Genomic DNA, 17,423 nt, shown 5'->3' on the forward strand with positions numbered 1-17,423 from the left:
AAAAAAAAAAAAAAAACGCTTATTTTTTGTAAGTAAGTTAGATTTTCAAAGAAAATTAGGATATTCTCAATTGCATAAGTATTCAACCCCTTTGCTAAGGCAACCCTAAATCAGTTCAGGTACAAAAGATGAGCTTGCAAGGTCACTAAATTAATGTAGTGGTCTCTGTGTGTGTGTAATCAAATTGGTTTAACTTGGCTTCAGAGTAAATGCATCTGTTCAAGCCACAACTCACATAGTGATACGACAAACCAACCATGAAAACCAAAGAGCTTTTCAAACAAGTCAGGGATAAAATGTTAGAGAAGCACAGATCAGGAGAAGGTTATAAGAAAATTTCAAAGTCGCTCTTTATCGCATTGAGTATGGTGAAGTCCATCATTAAGAAGTGGAATGTGCTTCATACCACACAGGCACTTCCCAGATCAGGCCACCCTTCCAAACTAAGCAATCTGGCAAGCAGAAAACTAGTTAGGGATGTCACTGTGAAGCCAACAGTCACTTTATAAGATCTGCAAAGTTTTATGCCTGAGTTTTGTGGTCAGACGAGACAAAATTGGACTTTTTGGTCAAAATTCAAAGCATTGTGTCTGGTGAAAGCCCAACACAGCACACCTGCCAGTCAACACTATCCTAACTGTCAAGCATGATGATGGCAGCATCATTTTATGGGGATGCTTCTCATCAGCAAGGACTGGGATGCTTGTGAGGATTGAGGGGAAACGGATGGTGCAATCTATAGGCGAATCCTAGAGAAAAATCTGCTTAAATCATCCAAGAATCTAAAACTGGGTCGAAGAAAATTCACATTTCAGCAAGACAGTGACCCAAAGCACAAGGCCAAAGCCACGGTGGAGTGGTTTCAAAAGATGAAAGTAAATGTCCCGGAGTGGCCCAGTCAAAATCCTGACTTGAATCCAGTAGAAACGTTATGGTGGGACTTGCAGTCCATCAACGATCCCCAACAAACCTATCAGGATTGGAGCAAGTTTGCCAGGAAGAATGGGCAAAAAATACTGGTAGAGACCTATCCAAAAAGACAGCAGTAATTGCTGCCAAATGTGCTTCCACCAAGTACTGACTTAGTGGGCTGAATACATATGTAATCAACAGATTTCAGTTTATATATTTTCTTTGCAGATTTTTGCTGACATTCAACCACCTTCACACATAACAGTGTTAAGTTTGATCATTAGAGTTCTGAATAAAAATTAGTTCATGAAAATATTTTGTTTACATTATTGGTATTTCATCAAAATTTCACATTATTGGTAGAAGTTGAATACTTTTGCAAGAAACTGTAGCTCGGAACCTTCAGTGAACCTACTAAATAATCTTGATAATTTAATATACCAGTTCAACTAGGAATAGGGATGTCACAAAAACAATCATCATTGTAGGTCAATATAAAGATACAGAACGTATACTTTTATTATTATTGTAAATAAGTTAACTGTGAATTAAGTTTCGTCAGAAGTTGTATATTTTGAAAGATAATGACCTCATTTCTAATATAATTTATACTTCAAACACAGAATTCTTGGAATTGTTTTCAAAGTGATTCACCACGTTTCAGAAAGAAATCTATAATCACCGTGACAAAATCTTTGAGTGTCTCCGGATAATCAATCATGGTATCCTTCCCTTTTCTGACAATCGACAACCATTTCTGTATCAACTTTCCTAATTCAAGTCTCACATCCATTTTCTAACGTCAAGTGAATCTCTTCCTGTCTCTTCTTCGATTTTACACATCAAGATCTCTGCCAACCTTCCCTCAGATCTAATTATACGTTCCAATATCTCCTCATTCGTGTTTCCTTCTACGTAGCTGACCTTCACCATTAGAGACGATGATACAAATGTCAAATCAGCAACCTTGAATACATGAGTGACGTAGAAGTGACGTATTCACAAATTCTGGTCCGTCCACCCCCCACCCCCCAAACCACGGATGGACCAACGGTAAGTTTAGGGGCGTCTGTTAAATCTTGGTGGTTAGGGCGCTCGATTCACAATATGCAGTTTGCAGTTTCGAATTCCGTCACCAAACGTGCTCGCCCTTTCAACCATGGGGTGTTATAATGTGAAAATCAATCCCACGTTTTTTTGGAAAAGAGTAGCCAAAGAGTTGACGGTGGATGGTGTTAATTAGCTGCCTTTCCTCTAGTCTATCACTTTTAAATTAGGGACGGCTAGCGCTCGAGTAGCTTCGCACAAAATTGAACAAATGAATTAATTTACGGACTTACAGCACTAAAATCCGGGGCTCGATCTCCCACGGTGGACAAAGTGAGTAGCTATATGGTAAAAATGGAAACAACAACAGAAATTCTGCTGAAACTTAATGGAGACTCATGTGTGATACCCCCCCCCCCCTCCAAGGTGGTTAATAAGTATTGAAAACAATAGTTATTGGTATGGTTGTAAGTAAATGTAAATCTGTGACGTGGGTACTTCATGTAAATCTGTGACGTGTGTACGTCATGTAAATATGTGACGTGTATACTTCATGTAAATCTGTGACGTGTGTACTTCATGTAAATCTGTGTACTTCATGTAAATCTGTGACGTGTGTACGTCATGTAAATCTGTGACGTGTGTATTTCATGTAAATCTGTGACGTGTGTACTTCATGTAAATCTGTAACGTGTGGACTTCATTTAAATCTGTGACGTGTGTACTTCATTTAAATCTGTGACGTGTGTACGTCATGTAAATCTGTGACGTGTGTATTTCATGTAAATCTGTGACGTGTGTATTTCATGTAAATCTGTGACGTGTGTACTTCATTTAAATCTGTGACGTGTGTATTTCATGTAAATCTATGACGTGTGTACTTCTGGTAAATCTGTGACGTGTGTACGTCACGTAAGTCTGTGACGTGTGTAGTTCGTGTAAATCTGTGACGCGTGTAGTTCATGAGTTCGGCTAATAAAGTTTTAATTGTTTGTTTGGAATTAAGCACAAAGCTACACAATGGGCTATCTGTGCTCTGCCCACCACGGGTATCGAAACCCGGTTTCTAGCATTGTAAGTCCGCAGACATACCGCTGTGCCACTGGGGGGCCAAATTTTAATAATTATAATTTTTAAAATATGTTTCTTTATATTTCAAAAATACTCGTGAAATTTATGGTTGTTGGTATATATATTATTGAAAGGAAACTAAATGTTGAAAGTTCAATCTTCACTATTACCTTAGGTAAAGCCAAGTGAGTTTTGATACTCAGGTAAACACAACACAGATAGCTTATTGTGTAGCTTTGTGCTTAACAACAACAAACAAACAAACTTTAAATAAAAGTGACATTTATAATTATTGGTGTGAAGCACAACGAGACTAATTTAGTTATCTAACAACCTAACGTTAACAAGGAAAATATTTCAACGAACTTTATTAAACAAAGTAAAATCGCGTATTTGTGTGGAAGACATAATAATGACATAGAAACATTCTTACAAACTTAGGGTCAAGATTACCAATAGTCCGGCATGACCCGAAGGGACAGCGTGAACTGTGGTAAGTAATGCGCGAGTAGTGAACGGATAAGATGTTTCTTAGTGTTGTTTTGTTGGGTCAAACTTATAGAAAATAGTGTGTGTTTGTTGTTTTTGATAAAAAGTGTATCTGTCTGTTTGTCAGTTATCTATCTATGCTTTTATTTATCTGTCGGTACATCTGTTTATCTGTCTACCTATCCGTGCTTGTGTCTGTTTTTCTGTTATAGTTATCTTTCTATCCGTATGTCTATTTGTTCATCTTTCTGTTTCTTTATCTATCCATCCTTTCCTCTGGCTGCTTATCTATCTAACTGTACCTCTATCTATCCATTCCACAAATTGTTTATCTGTCTATTTGTTCTTCTGGCTATTTATCTAACTGTACCTCTGACTGTTTATCTATCTATCCACTCCACTAACTGTTTATCTATCTATTCATTCCTCTGACTATTTATCTAACTGTACCTCTGACTGTTTATCTATCTATCCATTCCACAAACTGTTTATCTATCTATTCGTTCCTCTGACTATTTATCTAACTGTACCTCTATCTATCCATTCCACAAACTGTTTATCTATCTATCCCACTCCACTAACTGTTTATCTATCTATTCATTCCTCTGACTATTTATCTAACTGTACCTCTGACTGTTCATCTATCTATCCACTCCACTAACTGTTTATCTATCTATTCATTCCTCTGACTATTTATCTAACTGTACCTCTGACTGTTCATCTATCTATCCACTCCACTAACTGTTTATCTATCTATTCATTCCTCTGACTATTTATCTAACTGTACCTCTGACTGTTCATCTATCTATCCACTCCACTAACTGTTTATCTGTCTATTCGTTCCTCTGACTATTTATCTAACTGTACCTCTGACTGTTTATCTATCTATCCATTCCACTAACTGCTTATCTGTCTATTCGTTCTTCTGTCTATGTAACTAACTGTACCCCCTGTCTCTGAAATTATTATATTTTGGACAAAGAGACAGGTGGTAAGCTCGTGACTTGTAACTACCGCAAACGTTGCACTATTTTTAGTGGAAAGCCACGTAATAAGGAAAGATTCCTACAACGGTAGTAAACATTTTAAAGAAGTGAGCTGGCAGGATTTGATCATTATCACCCCACGTCAATGACACCGTTATGTATAGTTATCGTAACTAAGATCTAGCTTTACTGGGTTTTCTATAATTTTCCACTGTCTGATAGGATGAGCTTCTAAAAGGTTCGTCTATTGTCGTTTTGTTTGTTTAGTTTTTAACAGTCACACTTGTCATTCTAACTGCCTCGTATATTGTGAAGTTTGGAGACGGCTTGAGTGGGCAGTGAAAGAAAGTTTATTACAAATGTAATGTAACAAAAGTTTGTTTGTTTTTTTCATCACCCATTCAAGCTGTCTCCAAACTTTATTTTCTAAAAAGTTGGTTCCTCGTCATCAAATTTGACTATATTGTTACATGTGTAACGTGAAACGTTTCGTAGAGCTTAGTTCGTACATGTTGAAATGTTTACCGGACTCGATATTGTTACATCTCTAACACGAAACGTTCCGTAGAGTTTAGTTCGTACATGTTGAAATGTTTACCGGACTCGATATTGTTACATCTCTAACACGAAACGTTCCGTAGAGTTTAGTTCGTACATGTTGAAATGTTTACCGGACTCGATATTGTTACATCTCTAACATGAAACGTTTCGTAGAGTTTAGTTCGTACTTGTTGAAATGTTTACCGGACTCGATATTGTTACATCTCTAACATGAAACGTTTCGTACATTGTTTAAAGGTGATTCGTTTGTACAAGTGTTACATGTAATGTTTGAAGTTTATCAGGTTCACAATGCTGTTACTGGTTAACCCTATTGCAAAAGTTTTTTTTCAGATAAAATTATATAATAACATGGGTTTCTTTGGATGATCTTATATAACAATATGGTTTTCTTTCGATGGCGTAATATAACAATACAGATTTTTTGGATGACCTGATCTCAGATGGAGATTCACTGGATAACCTATTCTCAGATGGAATTTATCTGGAAGATTTTATCTCAAATTAGAGTTTTGTTCGGGGGGGGGGGCAAGTGCTGTCTTCAGAATACAAAAACTCAAAGTTTTGCACAATTTTATAGCTACTTGTCCCCTGGTGGAACAGAGGTAAATTTAGGGACTTACAACACTAAAATCCGAGGTTCGATTCCTCGCGATGGACACAGCAGATAGCCCAATTTGAATCTGCTCTAAAACAAACTAGAATCATTCAAGTTTTCCTCAGTATTGTCAGTTGTTTTTTTTATTGAGATGCTACGTGCAACTTAATTCTCTCAATCCAAGACACGTTAATAGAAAGTAATTCATTTCAATGAAACTCTGATGAGGTGAAATTCTGCACAAATTAATTTTTATTTTATTTTCCAAATACGTTTCGCGTGTAAGACCTTCAAGCAAACAGGTTGAGAGTCGTTTATCAGTGTTGAAGATAGCGTTGGAAGGCTGTACTAGGAATTCTAATAATGGTTGGACGAAAACGATCATTAAACAACGAGAAATTATGTGGGACTTGTTGCTTTGGTTCTTAATTTACCAAAAAAAAACAACTATTTAGTGTAGAACAGTACGTTGCGACCTCTAACGTCATTTATCACAATCTCAAGTCCACAGGCTTGGCCCACGTGATCATTACTGCCAGAAGCAATGAAATAACGAACGGGGAAACGTACGTAGGGAAAAACCTTCAACACAACTTAAGTGTAAATAGTTCACGGCCGTGATCGTCTAGTGGTTAGGACATTGCGTTGTGGCCGCAATAACCCAGGTTCGAATCCTGGTCACGGCAAATTTCATTTTGTTGTCAATTTTACTAACTAATAGAGTAGAAATAATATTAACGAATGCTGTAACGTGATTTAAAAATTAATTTGTCAAACAAGGAGAGGACGACAAGCTTGCATTTTCTGGTCATATCGTATAGTTTTATCGAAATGTTTCTCTCAATCCAAGACACGTTAATATAAAATAATCAATTTCAATGAAACTCTGATGAGATGAAATTATGCACAAATTAATTTTTATTTTATTTTCCAGATACGTTTCTCGCGGAAGACCTTCAAGTGAAGAGCTTGAGAGTCGTTTATCAGTTATTAACAGAGCGGAAGACCTTCAAGTGGATAGGTCGAGAGTCGTTTATCAGTTATTAACAGAGATAAGGAATAATAATTCATTGCTTCGTATTACTTGGCAACTTTTCAGGTTGGACGAGAGTGATGGTTCCGCCATTTTATTGTAAACGAAACAAGATGGAAAAGAGGATATAGATCACGTTAAGATGTAATGTTAGCATTGTTTGTGTTTTAAATACCCCCATTTGTAACTTCAGCACATAACAAGTTAAATTATTATTGACGAGTCCTAACAGAAATTATGGTTAGTGTAAAATTTTCATTTTCTAAAGTTAGGGACTTCTTGTGGTCAATATTTGTATACTTTTAGTTTACTCTGATGTATTGCTGAAAAACCCGTGGGCCTAACGCCCACGTTTACACGGCCGCTATAATGCAAACTTAATTTATTTAATCAAGTTACTAACAGTAATTAGTCATCATTATCAAGTGTCGTGCTTTGTCCCTCTACCTTTCCCGGTCCCAGACACTTGTGGTTACACCAGTCACCCTCTCTTTGTGTAACTAGGTTGTTAAAGTGTACAGGATCTTCTCTACCTCTATTTCTTTTCCCCACACATTTCCCAGTTGTTACCAAGTGTTCCATCCTTCATGACATGACCAAAGAATGCTGCTTGTCTTTTTCCAACTGTTGTTATCAATGTTCTTTGTTTGTTGTTGAACTTTTTCAGTTGTTTTCCGGTCTTTGTAAGAAAGCCTAATCATTCTACGCAGGAACCACATAATGAGTCTACTTATTTACGTGCTGTAATGTAAATCAATGCCAAATTTGGGTTTCGAAAATCCCGTAAAATTGTTTTCATTAAATACCCTGGTTCCCCAAGGGGTTGGTTGAAAAGTTTTATATTTGTGCAAACCTCTGGGCCGAGATTATTTCTCGCATGAAAATGGCGAGTCGAGCTGTGGTCTAGGAAAGAGTGTTATCGGTAGTTTTATAATGGACTGAAGTCGTGGATTTTTGTTTTGTGATTGATTGAAATGTTTAATTTGCCATCCGTTGTAAGCGACAGCGTTATGCAGAGAAAATAAATTCAGTGTTTCAAAATTGTTTAGTTCACTTAAAAATGGATGAAATTTAATACTTGTTCCTTCGAATTGCACGAGGCAACTCCAGCAACATCATCAATGTAATGAAGATAAAGGATAGGGGAAAGAATTAGAGTAATTGACAGACATTTGTTTTTCTGTGTATCCAACAAACGATGGTCCCCCTTGTGGGACAGCAGATAGTCCAATGTGGCATTGCTCCACAGAAAATAATAACAACCCATCTTATGTTTCTCTGGCCACCCCTTTAACTTGTTTGTGTAACTTATTATAAAAGAAGAATGACAGTACTTCAACTTGCTTAATTTATTGTATTATATAGGAGGAACAGGGTATATATTCGAACCATAAATAATAAGAAGAAGAACAAGGACAAAACCCTTGGTAGACACTTTAACCAACCCACACATTCATTCGGACACTTTAGAAAAATTGATCTTCGTTACGCATCCAAAACTAAAACAGAAAAGACCTGGAATAAACTAATTTATCGTCATCTTTGTAGCCTGAAACAACAGCGGTAAATCTGACGATTTACAAATTATGACGCTAGGAATCGGGTATGGACACTCGTGGTTGGCGCAACTTTTGTGAAATAACGAACGAACAAAGTGAATGAAAAGTTTTTCTCTGTTATATTTGTGATGAATTTTACCATGTCAAGTTTTATTAAAGAAACTATCCAACAATATGTTTCATTATTTTATTTTTATCACTGTTAAGGAGTAACAAACTTTTACAAATTTATAAGATGCGTTATAAGGATTGGGTGAACTTAGTATGTCGCCTCCTGGTGGCTCTGTGGTAAGTTTGACAGTAATTCGAGGTTCGATCCTCCAGTGGTCACAGCGCATACAGCTCATTGTGCGTTCACTTTTGTGCTTAAACAAATCAAGATTAAAATTGCAGGTTTGATCCTTCAGGTGGGCACAGTGCAGACAGCTCATTGTGCTGCTTTGCGATTAAACAAATCATGTATAAAAACCATAGTTTTGATCATTCCGATGGGCACAGGGCAGACAGCCCATTGTATTGCTTTGCACTTAAACAAGTCAAGCAAACTGAAGTATGTACACCGTTCAAATAATCGACCACGTTTAGTTAACACTTACTCAGTGAATTACAACTAGAATATTCTTCGAAGTGACACCAAGACTAGTTCTGAGTTAGGAACCAGGACTGAAACAAGACGCCAACCTTGGTAAAAAAACTGTGACCTTTATAGCGTTGATATTTGATCGGTTTGTTGCTGGGGCAACACAATGTGTAACATTTCTCAGGATAACTAAACCCAACTATTAGTTGGCACGTTCACTATAGAGCGTGGTTCTTGTGCCCGTAAAGTTTAATACGCGCGTTCCTTGTAGATGTAGAACGGACAGTTTTCAGTTGTTTCTAAAGTAAAGAAACGTTCCAAGGTACTTGTTGGTAGACGCAGAAATTATGTGGGACTTGTTGCTTTGGTTCTTAATTTACCAACAAAAAAAACAACTATTTAGGGTAGAACAGTACGTTGCGACCTCTAACGTCATTTATCACAATCTCAAGTCCACAGGCTTGGCCCACGTGATCATTACTACCAGAAGCAATGAAATAACGAACGGGGAAACGTACGTAGGGACAAACCTTCAACAGAACTTAAGAAGAAATATTTCACCGCCGTGATCGTCTAGTGGTTAGGACATTGCGTTGTGGCCGCAATAACCCAGGTTCGAATCCTGGTCACGGCAAATTTCATTTTGTTGTCAATTTTCCTAGCTAATAGAGTGGAAATAACATTAACGAATGTTGTAACGTGATTTAAAAAATAATTTGTCAAACAAGGAGAGGACGACAATCTTGCATTTTCTGGTCATATCGTAAAGTTTTACCGAATTGTTAAATATTTTATTATATCTATTCATTAGATATATTAATCTTGAATTAAATGAACGTCTTGTAAAACCTCCGAATTATGAGTCTGCATTTCTATCAACTTGATAATACATCGACATCAGCGAAAATAAAAAATATTATCTGTTTGACTTCAAATACTTTTGTAAATTAGATTTTGGTTTGTTTTTGACTTTGTGTTTGAAAATCAACTGCTATAACCTTTTTGTTATAGTATTTTGACACTTGTGTATAAAGTTCAAATCATAAATAATATTCAACGTTAAACTGGTACACAATTAAAAACATTTTATTTAGGCCTATCTATGGCCTTCAAAAAAGTTGACGACTCTACATGTTTCGACGTTACATCCTGAGGATGACGTTGTGTGGGGTGCGCGTATACCTGATTCGATTTTATTATTCATCAGAATCTGAATCTCTGGCAGGATAAGAGTAAAGTAAGCTATGACAGGATAAGAGTAAAGTAAGCTATGTCAGGATAAGAGTAAAGTAAGCTATGGCAGGATAAGAGTAAAGAAAGCTATGACAGGATAAGAGTAAAGTAAGCTATGGCAGGATAAGAGTAAAGTAAGCTATGAGACTTTGGGCGTGTTCAAATTCACCAATCGAAGAGAGAGGTCTGACGTCCTGAGTCAAAAACTGTAATTAGATCTCAAATTGGTCAAGATATGACGAAGCTATGAGCTAGAAGTTTGTACTTTAAAAAACTCGGAGTCATTCTATGAGCCGCTATAAAAAAAACAAAGGAGGGGAATGGATAGCTACGAACCTGGAGGAAAGTCTGATGTTTTAAACGCTACAAACCTATTGAACTCTACCCACTTTTTTTTTTTTTAGAAGTGTGGTAAGCCTAGTTTATTTTACTTCCTGGCTTCTAACGTACACGTTAGAAACGCAAACCTTATTTCTAATTATCTATACATTCCAACGAGATAAAAGAAATTGGATGGTCCATGATTTATTAGTCTTGGTCGAGTATTCCGGCCAGACAGAAGAAATAAAATGGACCATGATTTATTAGTCTTGGTCAAGTATTCCGGCCAGACAGAAGAAATAAAATGGTCCATGATTTATTAGTCTTGGTCAAGTATTCCGGCCAGACAGAAGAAATAAAATGAAAGTATTTGTCAAAGTTCGACTAGTGTTTCGGCAAAACGGGTTGTTGTTGAATTTCGCGCAAAACTACTCGGGGCTATTTGCGCTAACCCTTCCTAGGTTACAAGTGGCAGATTAGAGAAAAAGGCAGCTTGTCAACACCACCCACCGCCAACTCTTTACACACGAATTGTGGGATTGACCGTCACATTATAACGCCAACACAGCTTAAAGGACAAGCATGTTTCGATCCCGCGAATGTAGCATGACGTGTCAAATTACTTGTCACAGTCAGACAGATAACGGAAGAAATATACTGGACCGTGATTTATAAAATTCTACTGTATATCTGAACCGGTTTGTTCTTTCTCCTTTGGCTTAGTAGCATAGGCCGAGAAAACAGGGGGCACGTGCCCCCAATCGTAACCCGTTAGCGAAGTGCCGCTTTGAATAGGAAAATAGACTTGTATATAACCATTATGAAAAGTCTCTTACAAGTTTTGAATTCAGTGATCATGGTTAACACAGCAAATAAGGTGCCCCCCAATCGTCGCCCTCCCTCCACCCCCAAATATGCTCCGCCAACTATGTTCATTAGACAATTTGCTGCCGGATTTTTAAAACCAGACCATCATCTCAAACTATTTGACAATAAAAACTAATCAGTATTTATAAAATCATATTTTTTTCTATTTCTTCTAAACCAGGATGTCGGTGGTTCGTCCAGATCGTCGATGAAGTCGTCTCCCTTCCACAGAACTCTGCCATTCTTATTAACGTCGTGTGTCGTATCTTTATTTCCAACCTAAACGTACAGAGACCTCTATGATTCATGTATAGCCTTCTACAAATGATCAGCGGAAATCAAATTAGCGAGCAGTACCCGCCGCAAAAGGACTTTCTCTAGTTTTTGAATCAAATGACATGATATATTAGTTAACTTTTATAGTGCATATTGGCGTTTAAAAGACATTTTAATACTAGTAATAACCATCTTATTAGCAACAATGTGGTAGTCAGGATTGTTAATAACTTTCTTATTAGCAACAATGTGGTAGTCAGGATTGTTAATAACCATCTTATTAGCAACAATGTGGTAGTCAGGATTGTTAATAACTTTCTTATTAGCAACAATGTGTTAGTAGGATCGTTAATAACCATCTTATTATCAACAATGTGGTAGTCAGGATCGTTAATAACCGTCTTATTAGCAACAATGTGGTAGTCAGGATTGTTAATAACTTTCTTATTAGTAGTTATTAACTGAGTAACTCTAGCTCAGTTGGTAGAGCACTCCGTTTGGTTTTATCAGGAAATGTAAAAAATTGGATTGTAACAATGATATTCTGTTTACAATTAACCCTAGATTTATCAATGTTGTACGTCATGAGATTTTCAAATATATTTTAGGACACTATTTATGCACCAAAATGCTTGTGGTTTCGTGACTTTGTTAGTTCCAGCATGCAGGTCACAGAAAAAAAATAAAGCAAAACTTACCATAAGTATGGCAGATAATCTTACTAATTACTGATGGAGTTCGTTTTTTTTTTTGTATTCTACTTAGAAAATGAACGATTTCTCCCAAGTTTTTGGGGTCAGTTGCTTACATCCCATACGTGGACTCTAACACTAGTTTAAAAACAAGACGGTACTTTGTGGGTAAAAGATTTTACAACTTTAATTTGATAGTTATAGTTATCTATTTCCAAAGATTACTCCAATGTAACACAAGTAGATACACTTCGAGATTTTTCACGGTATCCAGTGAAACTTTACTAATATGGCCGTTCGTAAATTTGTGTGAACTCTTATGAAGAAAAAGAAAATGTCAAGATTCCTTAATATCTTTACATGTCTAAATATTGACCTAAACACGAAAGTAGGGAAACTAGAAATAAAATTGCACCGTGGAATCGTGTTTCGACAAGTGTACGAGGTTTCGCTTACATCAATCCCCCCCCCCCCCTCAACACTAGACCGATAGCAAGTTAATGACCTGTACTGCAGAGACTTAGGTTTCAAAGTTACAACACAGTGTAAGGTTAGTATAGGCCTAACTCTGTTATAATTTACTTACAAAAGACTGAAATAATTCGTTCAACTGTCACAGGAAAAGTGTACACATTACGAGAACATGTCTACGATATTCCTTGCTTCAAGGATAAGGCACGTTTGTTGTTGTTTTTTGTGCAAACAAGAGTTATCTTCTCAAGTCATTCTTTATTTCGAACTGATAGACAAGAAACAAGGCTGTTAGTCAACAGTACCCACCGCCATCAACTTATGGACTCTTGCATGACCAAATAGTGGGATTCGACTGCCACATTTATAACGCACCAATGTCTCCAAAATGAGTAATTTTGTGATTATTTACTGTTAATATCAAGAAAAGTTATTCCAAAATTATATCTTAGCCCTTTATTTAAAACACTGTTCCATTATAACCATTCCTGTCAACGCCCGCCACTTCCATCTTACACAGTCAAGACGTTTATTCGGATTACGACAGCATTTAAGTTGTTTATATACAGTCTACCAATTTACACACATTTCTTTAAAATAAATTACATCGCTAGATGAGTGTTTTATTAAATAATATAGATTCAAGTGTTTGCTACATCCAATTGTAATATGGGTTTCATTGTTTAGTACACCTGCTGTAATATGGGTTTGAGTGTTTAGTACATCCTGTTCTAATATGGGTTTAAGTGTTTAGTACAACTTGTTGTAATATGGGTTTCACTGTTTAGTACAACTTGTAATATGGGTTTCACTGTTTAGTACATCCTGTTGTATTATGGGTTTGAGTGTTTAGTACATCCTGTTGTAATATAGCTTTGAGTGTTTACTACATCCAGCGGTCCGTAGACTGCGATTCGAGCGCCCTAACCATGTGGCCCAGTGTATTTAGAAAACCATACTGTAGTGTGTTTATTACGTCATACTCCAGCGCTGTACGTTCAACAGTATATAAATATTGTAAACTTGATATAAGGGGAAAATAATCTACGATTTTATTGAATATGACACGGTGAACAATCATGTAATTTATTACGGTATTATCAAAATGTTGACAATGTAACAGAACGAATACTACATCACATTAATATATACCTACCATGAACTAAAAGTTTAGTTATTAAAAAAACATTCGTTTTGACACTACGACAATCAGTTTTCCAACCCGAATAATGAAGATGTACGTATAGTAAAATAGTTGTAAGAATTAAACTTTGAGATAGTCACTTGCTAATGTCATTAGTTGATGACATCACCTTGAATGCGATTAAAAATTTTCCCGAAATTTTACAGTGGTGCCATCTTTTGATATTTTATAGAATTACGGCTATCAGTATTGTTGCTCACTGTCCCCGATCGTTAAACAGAGTCAATTATAATGGTATTTAATACTTCATAATTGCCAAAGAATAACGTACTATTTTATCGTACAATTTCGCGTTTTACATAATGACTAAATCTCTAACAGTGTCATGTTTTAAATTAGCATAACTAATAATTATGATGGCAACCAGTCAACAGCATCCATCGACAACTTTTGGGCTACTTGATTAGTTATAGCGCAATCATGACCTAAATGCGAGTTTTTAAGGCAACGGGACGCGAGCCATAAACCCCCAGATTCACAGTAGGGCGCACTTACAACAGCCCACGTCTGGCCTTGTATGGCAGAGATTCTCTTTACTTTATAAATATAAATATGTTGAAGGTCAAGTTTCCATACTGAAAATAATTTACCATCAATGTCTCATTTGCTTAGTAAGCATATTGATGCTTACAGCATGTAAGTGTAAAAGTAGTCGATAAGTTCGTTGATACAACAAAAAAAACAGCAGAACTCCTAACTCTTCTTGTAAATACACACACATATATTAAATTTTTGTATAAATGTGGAAATGTGTGATTTTATTTTTAAACCAAAGAACAAAGTAACTTATAGTAATAACCGTTTCTCTTCTGAGGTGTGGACATCTGATTTACCAACTTACATGATACTTTTGATAACTTTCATGTAACCCAGTTCCAAAGAAATAATTAGAAACAATACGTTAAATATTGAGTTCATTTTACAGCACAAATAGAAAGATAACTGTACCATCAAAATACTACACTATTATCACATCCATATTTACAGAGATGTATCGAACATCTTCCTAGCTGAGTTCCTCCTCTATATTCCCTTCATCTTTTGACTGTTCGTGGACGAGAACGTACTCTCTTGTGCTGAACCCAAATTTGATAACATCTTTCTCCATTAATTCTACGTACCTTCGAGGTTCAATTTTATTGTTGTTTACAAAGGTTCCATTGGCAGAGTCCAAGTCAATAATGTAGGGTCGAATTCTTTTTCCAACAGTTCCATCCTCCCTCTCAAAGTCCACTAACCTGAACTGAAGCACCGCTTGTTGCTTGGAGCAAGAAGGATGATCCGTAGGAATGTCGGCCACAAGACGAGACCTTCCAAAGAGAAAAGCACTCTGGCGATGAAGAGCAATATGTGGTAAAGACTGGTCTCCTTTGAATGGATACAAACGCCACCTCTTCTTCGGCTTTCTAGCTTCAGACGGCTCGTTGTACTTGACTACAATGCCGTTATAAGTGTTGGTATCTTCAGCCAATTTTCCTGACAGTCCAAAGTTGGGTTTTTCTTTTTTTACATTTGTAGAAACATTTCTCTCATTGTCCTGTTTTCCCCACTTATGTCCTTCTTCCGATTTCCGTTTTCTATCTTCAATTCTACGTCTGTCATTTCTTCTTCGAGCATAGTAGTCGTCATCTTCATCTTCTGGTTCCTGCTTGATTTGTCGGTTGGGATCATAAACTTCGTTTCTGGAATTAAAATGTCCAAAATACTGATATCAAAACTGAAAACCTACTATGAGATTGTACTTAGTTTTTCATGTTAACTTGTTTATCAAGTTTATTACAACAACCTATCAAAAGTACACAAGTTATTTTACCAGAACAGTAAGCTTTTTTACCCTTTTATATATTGATAAAAAACTTTCACAACTAAATTTAAAATGGAAAAATACACCGAATATTTTTTCTATTTAATTCTGGTCTTACCAGGTGGTTTTAGAATATACTTCTTTTAATTTTTCAAAAATTGGAATTAATGATTTTTCTCCTAGTGGTCATATTTAAGTTTTCAAAGTTAACATATCTACTAAAATGAAAATATCTAAATAACAAAACAAACGTTGAATAGAACTCAGCATTCATCCTTTGAAAAGTGTGTCCAAGCTGTTGAAAATAATTTTAATTTCACTTCATAGAATAAAAAAATCAGAAAAAATATATATTTATAGCTCATTCAAATCAAAGATTATTTTCCTAAGCAATTTCATACTTCAAACCTCCCTCTCAATAAGTTACCCAGTTTATTAATGGGGGTATAAAGTATTAAACATTGTATTCTTCACTGGTATTAAAGAACATTTTGGTATCAAATGATCTAGATCAGTGGTTCTCAAAGTTTACTAACACGAAGACCCTTTTAAATTATTTCATGTACTTCCAAACTTAGTGAAGTTTTTTGTCCAGAAAAAAGACGATTCTGTGTACATGAAAAGCTGAATTCCAAAATCAAATGTTTTAATTCATATAAGTTTAATTTTATGAAAAATACTTTTTATTCTATAAATCATATTTTTGTAAATATCTTTATGAAATGTCAGACATGTCTCACGGACTCCCTGGTACTTTGACAGACGACCCCAGTTTGAGAAATGCCGATCCAAATATACCGGCAAGCATGCCTTACACGTTCAAAGAGTCAGCCAAATGGGTGATAGAGTTGAAGAAAAAAAAAGCCCGTTGATTGCTAAATCAAGAATGAGCTGTGCCCTTACTACTGTTCATATTAAACAAATTTTAATTAAGCAGTCATTAATATAGAAATATTATTTATTAAACAAAAAATCTCAAACTTTATCGGTCATTTAATAATACGTCCAGTCTCTCACCTGGTCCTTCTACTGTGTTGAAAGGGGTCCAGCTTCTCTCTGTCCGTGTTTCTACTGTATACGTCACCATCGGTTCCATGTTTGTCTCTTTTTTGAGTATGATACTTTTGTTCGTTTTCCCCTTTATGTCTTTTTCTCTTCCTTTCTTCCAGATCATCAATATCGCTCTCTCGCTTTACAACATCCCTTTTATTATTTCTATCTTTCTCAGAATGATGATGAATTTGGTCATCACTAGAATACCATTCTCTCTGATCATATCTCTCTCTCTTTGTATGTTGTTTCTGGTAATCATTAAATTCTTTATCACCATGGTGTTCCTTATTTTTCTTTTCTTTTCCCCTCCCTTGAATGTGGTCACTGACTACACGTTCTAACTCTTGTGCTCGACGATGATGGTGATGATGCCGCATTTTGGCCATTTATTCTATGCTATCTGACCGATTCCCCTAGTATATAAAAAATAAACAAAAGGGTACAATACATAAATAAATTTAATACAACAAAACAAAATGTCTTGAACAATCCTTACATTCACAGACTAATTACAATTTAGTTCATATTTGACAAGTTAAATTCGTTAAGGGTTGAAATTAATATTTTTAAGTTATAGCTTCTTTAATACATATAATTTAAGGATAACAAGGGACCTACTAGTCCCCGCCTGTATGTGCTCCACCATTTCCGTATTCATGGCGTGTT

The 17,423-nt window shown here is 36.0% G+C and overlaps 1 protein-coding gene and 2 non-coding genes across 5 annotated transcripts in view; 2 read left to right on the forward strand and 1 right to left on the reverse strand.

Moving 5' to 3' along the window:
• Positions 1-6,278: 6,278 nt before the first annotated feature.
• On the forward strand, positions 6,279-6,350 carry Trnah-gug. The gene has a single exon. It is a non-coding gene; the product is annotated as a tRNA-His (tRNA).
• A 3,048-nt stretch (positions 6,351-9,398) lies between these two features.
• On the forward strand, positions 9,399-9,470 carry Trnah-gug. Its single transcript has one exon. It is a non-coding gene; the product is annotated as a tRNA-His (tRNA).
• A 5,131-nt stretch (positions 9,471-14,601) lies between these two features.
• The window catches only part of LOC106467068 (smad nuclear-interacting protein 1-like), an 8,180-nt gene continuing 5,358 nt past the window's right edge, over positions 14,602-17,423 (reverse strand). For all 3 annotated transcript variants that reach the window (XM_013927383.2, XM_022395178.1, XM_022395179.1), the window contains exons 2-3: positions 16,722-17,170; positions 14,602-15,582 (exon numbers count right to left, since the gene is read on the reverse strand). In XM_013927383.2, the coding sequence (XP_013782837.1) occupies positions 14,907-15,582; positions 16,722-17,143 (1,098 nt within the window). In that variant the 5' untranslated portion in view covers positions 17,144-17,170 and the 3' untranslated portion in view covers positions 14,602-14,906. The remainder of the gene's footprint in view (positions 15,583-16,721; positions 17,171-17,423) is intronic.

This window comes from Limulus polyphemus, unplaced genomic scaffold (genome assembly GCF_000517525.1).
Source record: "Limulus polyphemus unplaced genomic scaffold, Limulus_polyphemus-2.1.2 Scaffold2475, whole genome shotgun sequence".
Lineage (NCBI taxonomy): Eukaryota > Metazoa > Arthropoda > Merostomata > Xiphosura > Limulidae > Limulus > Limulus polyphemus.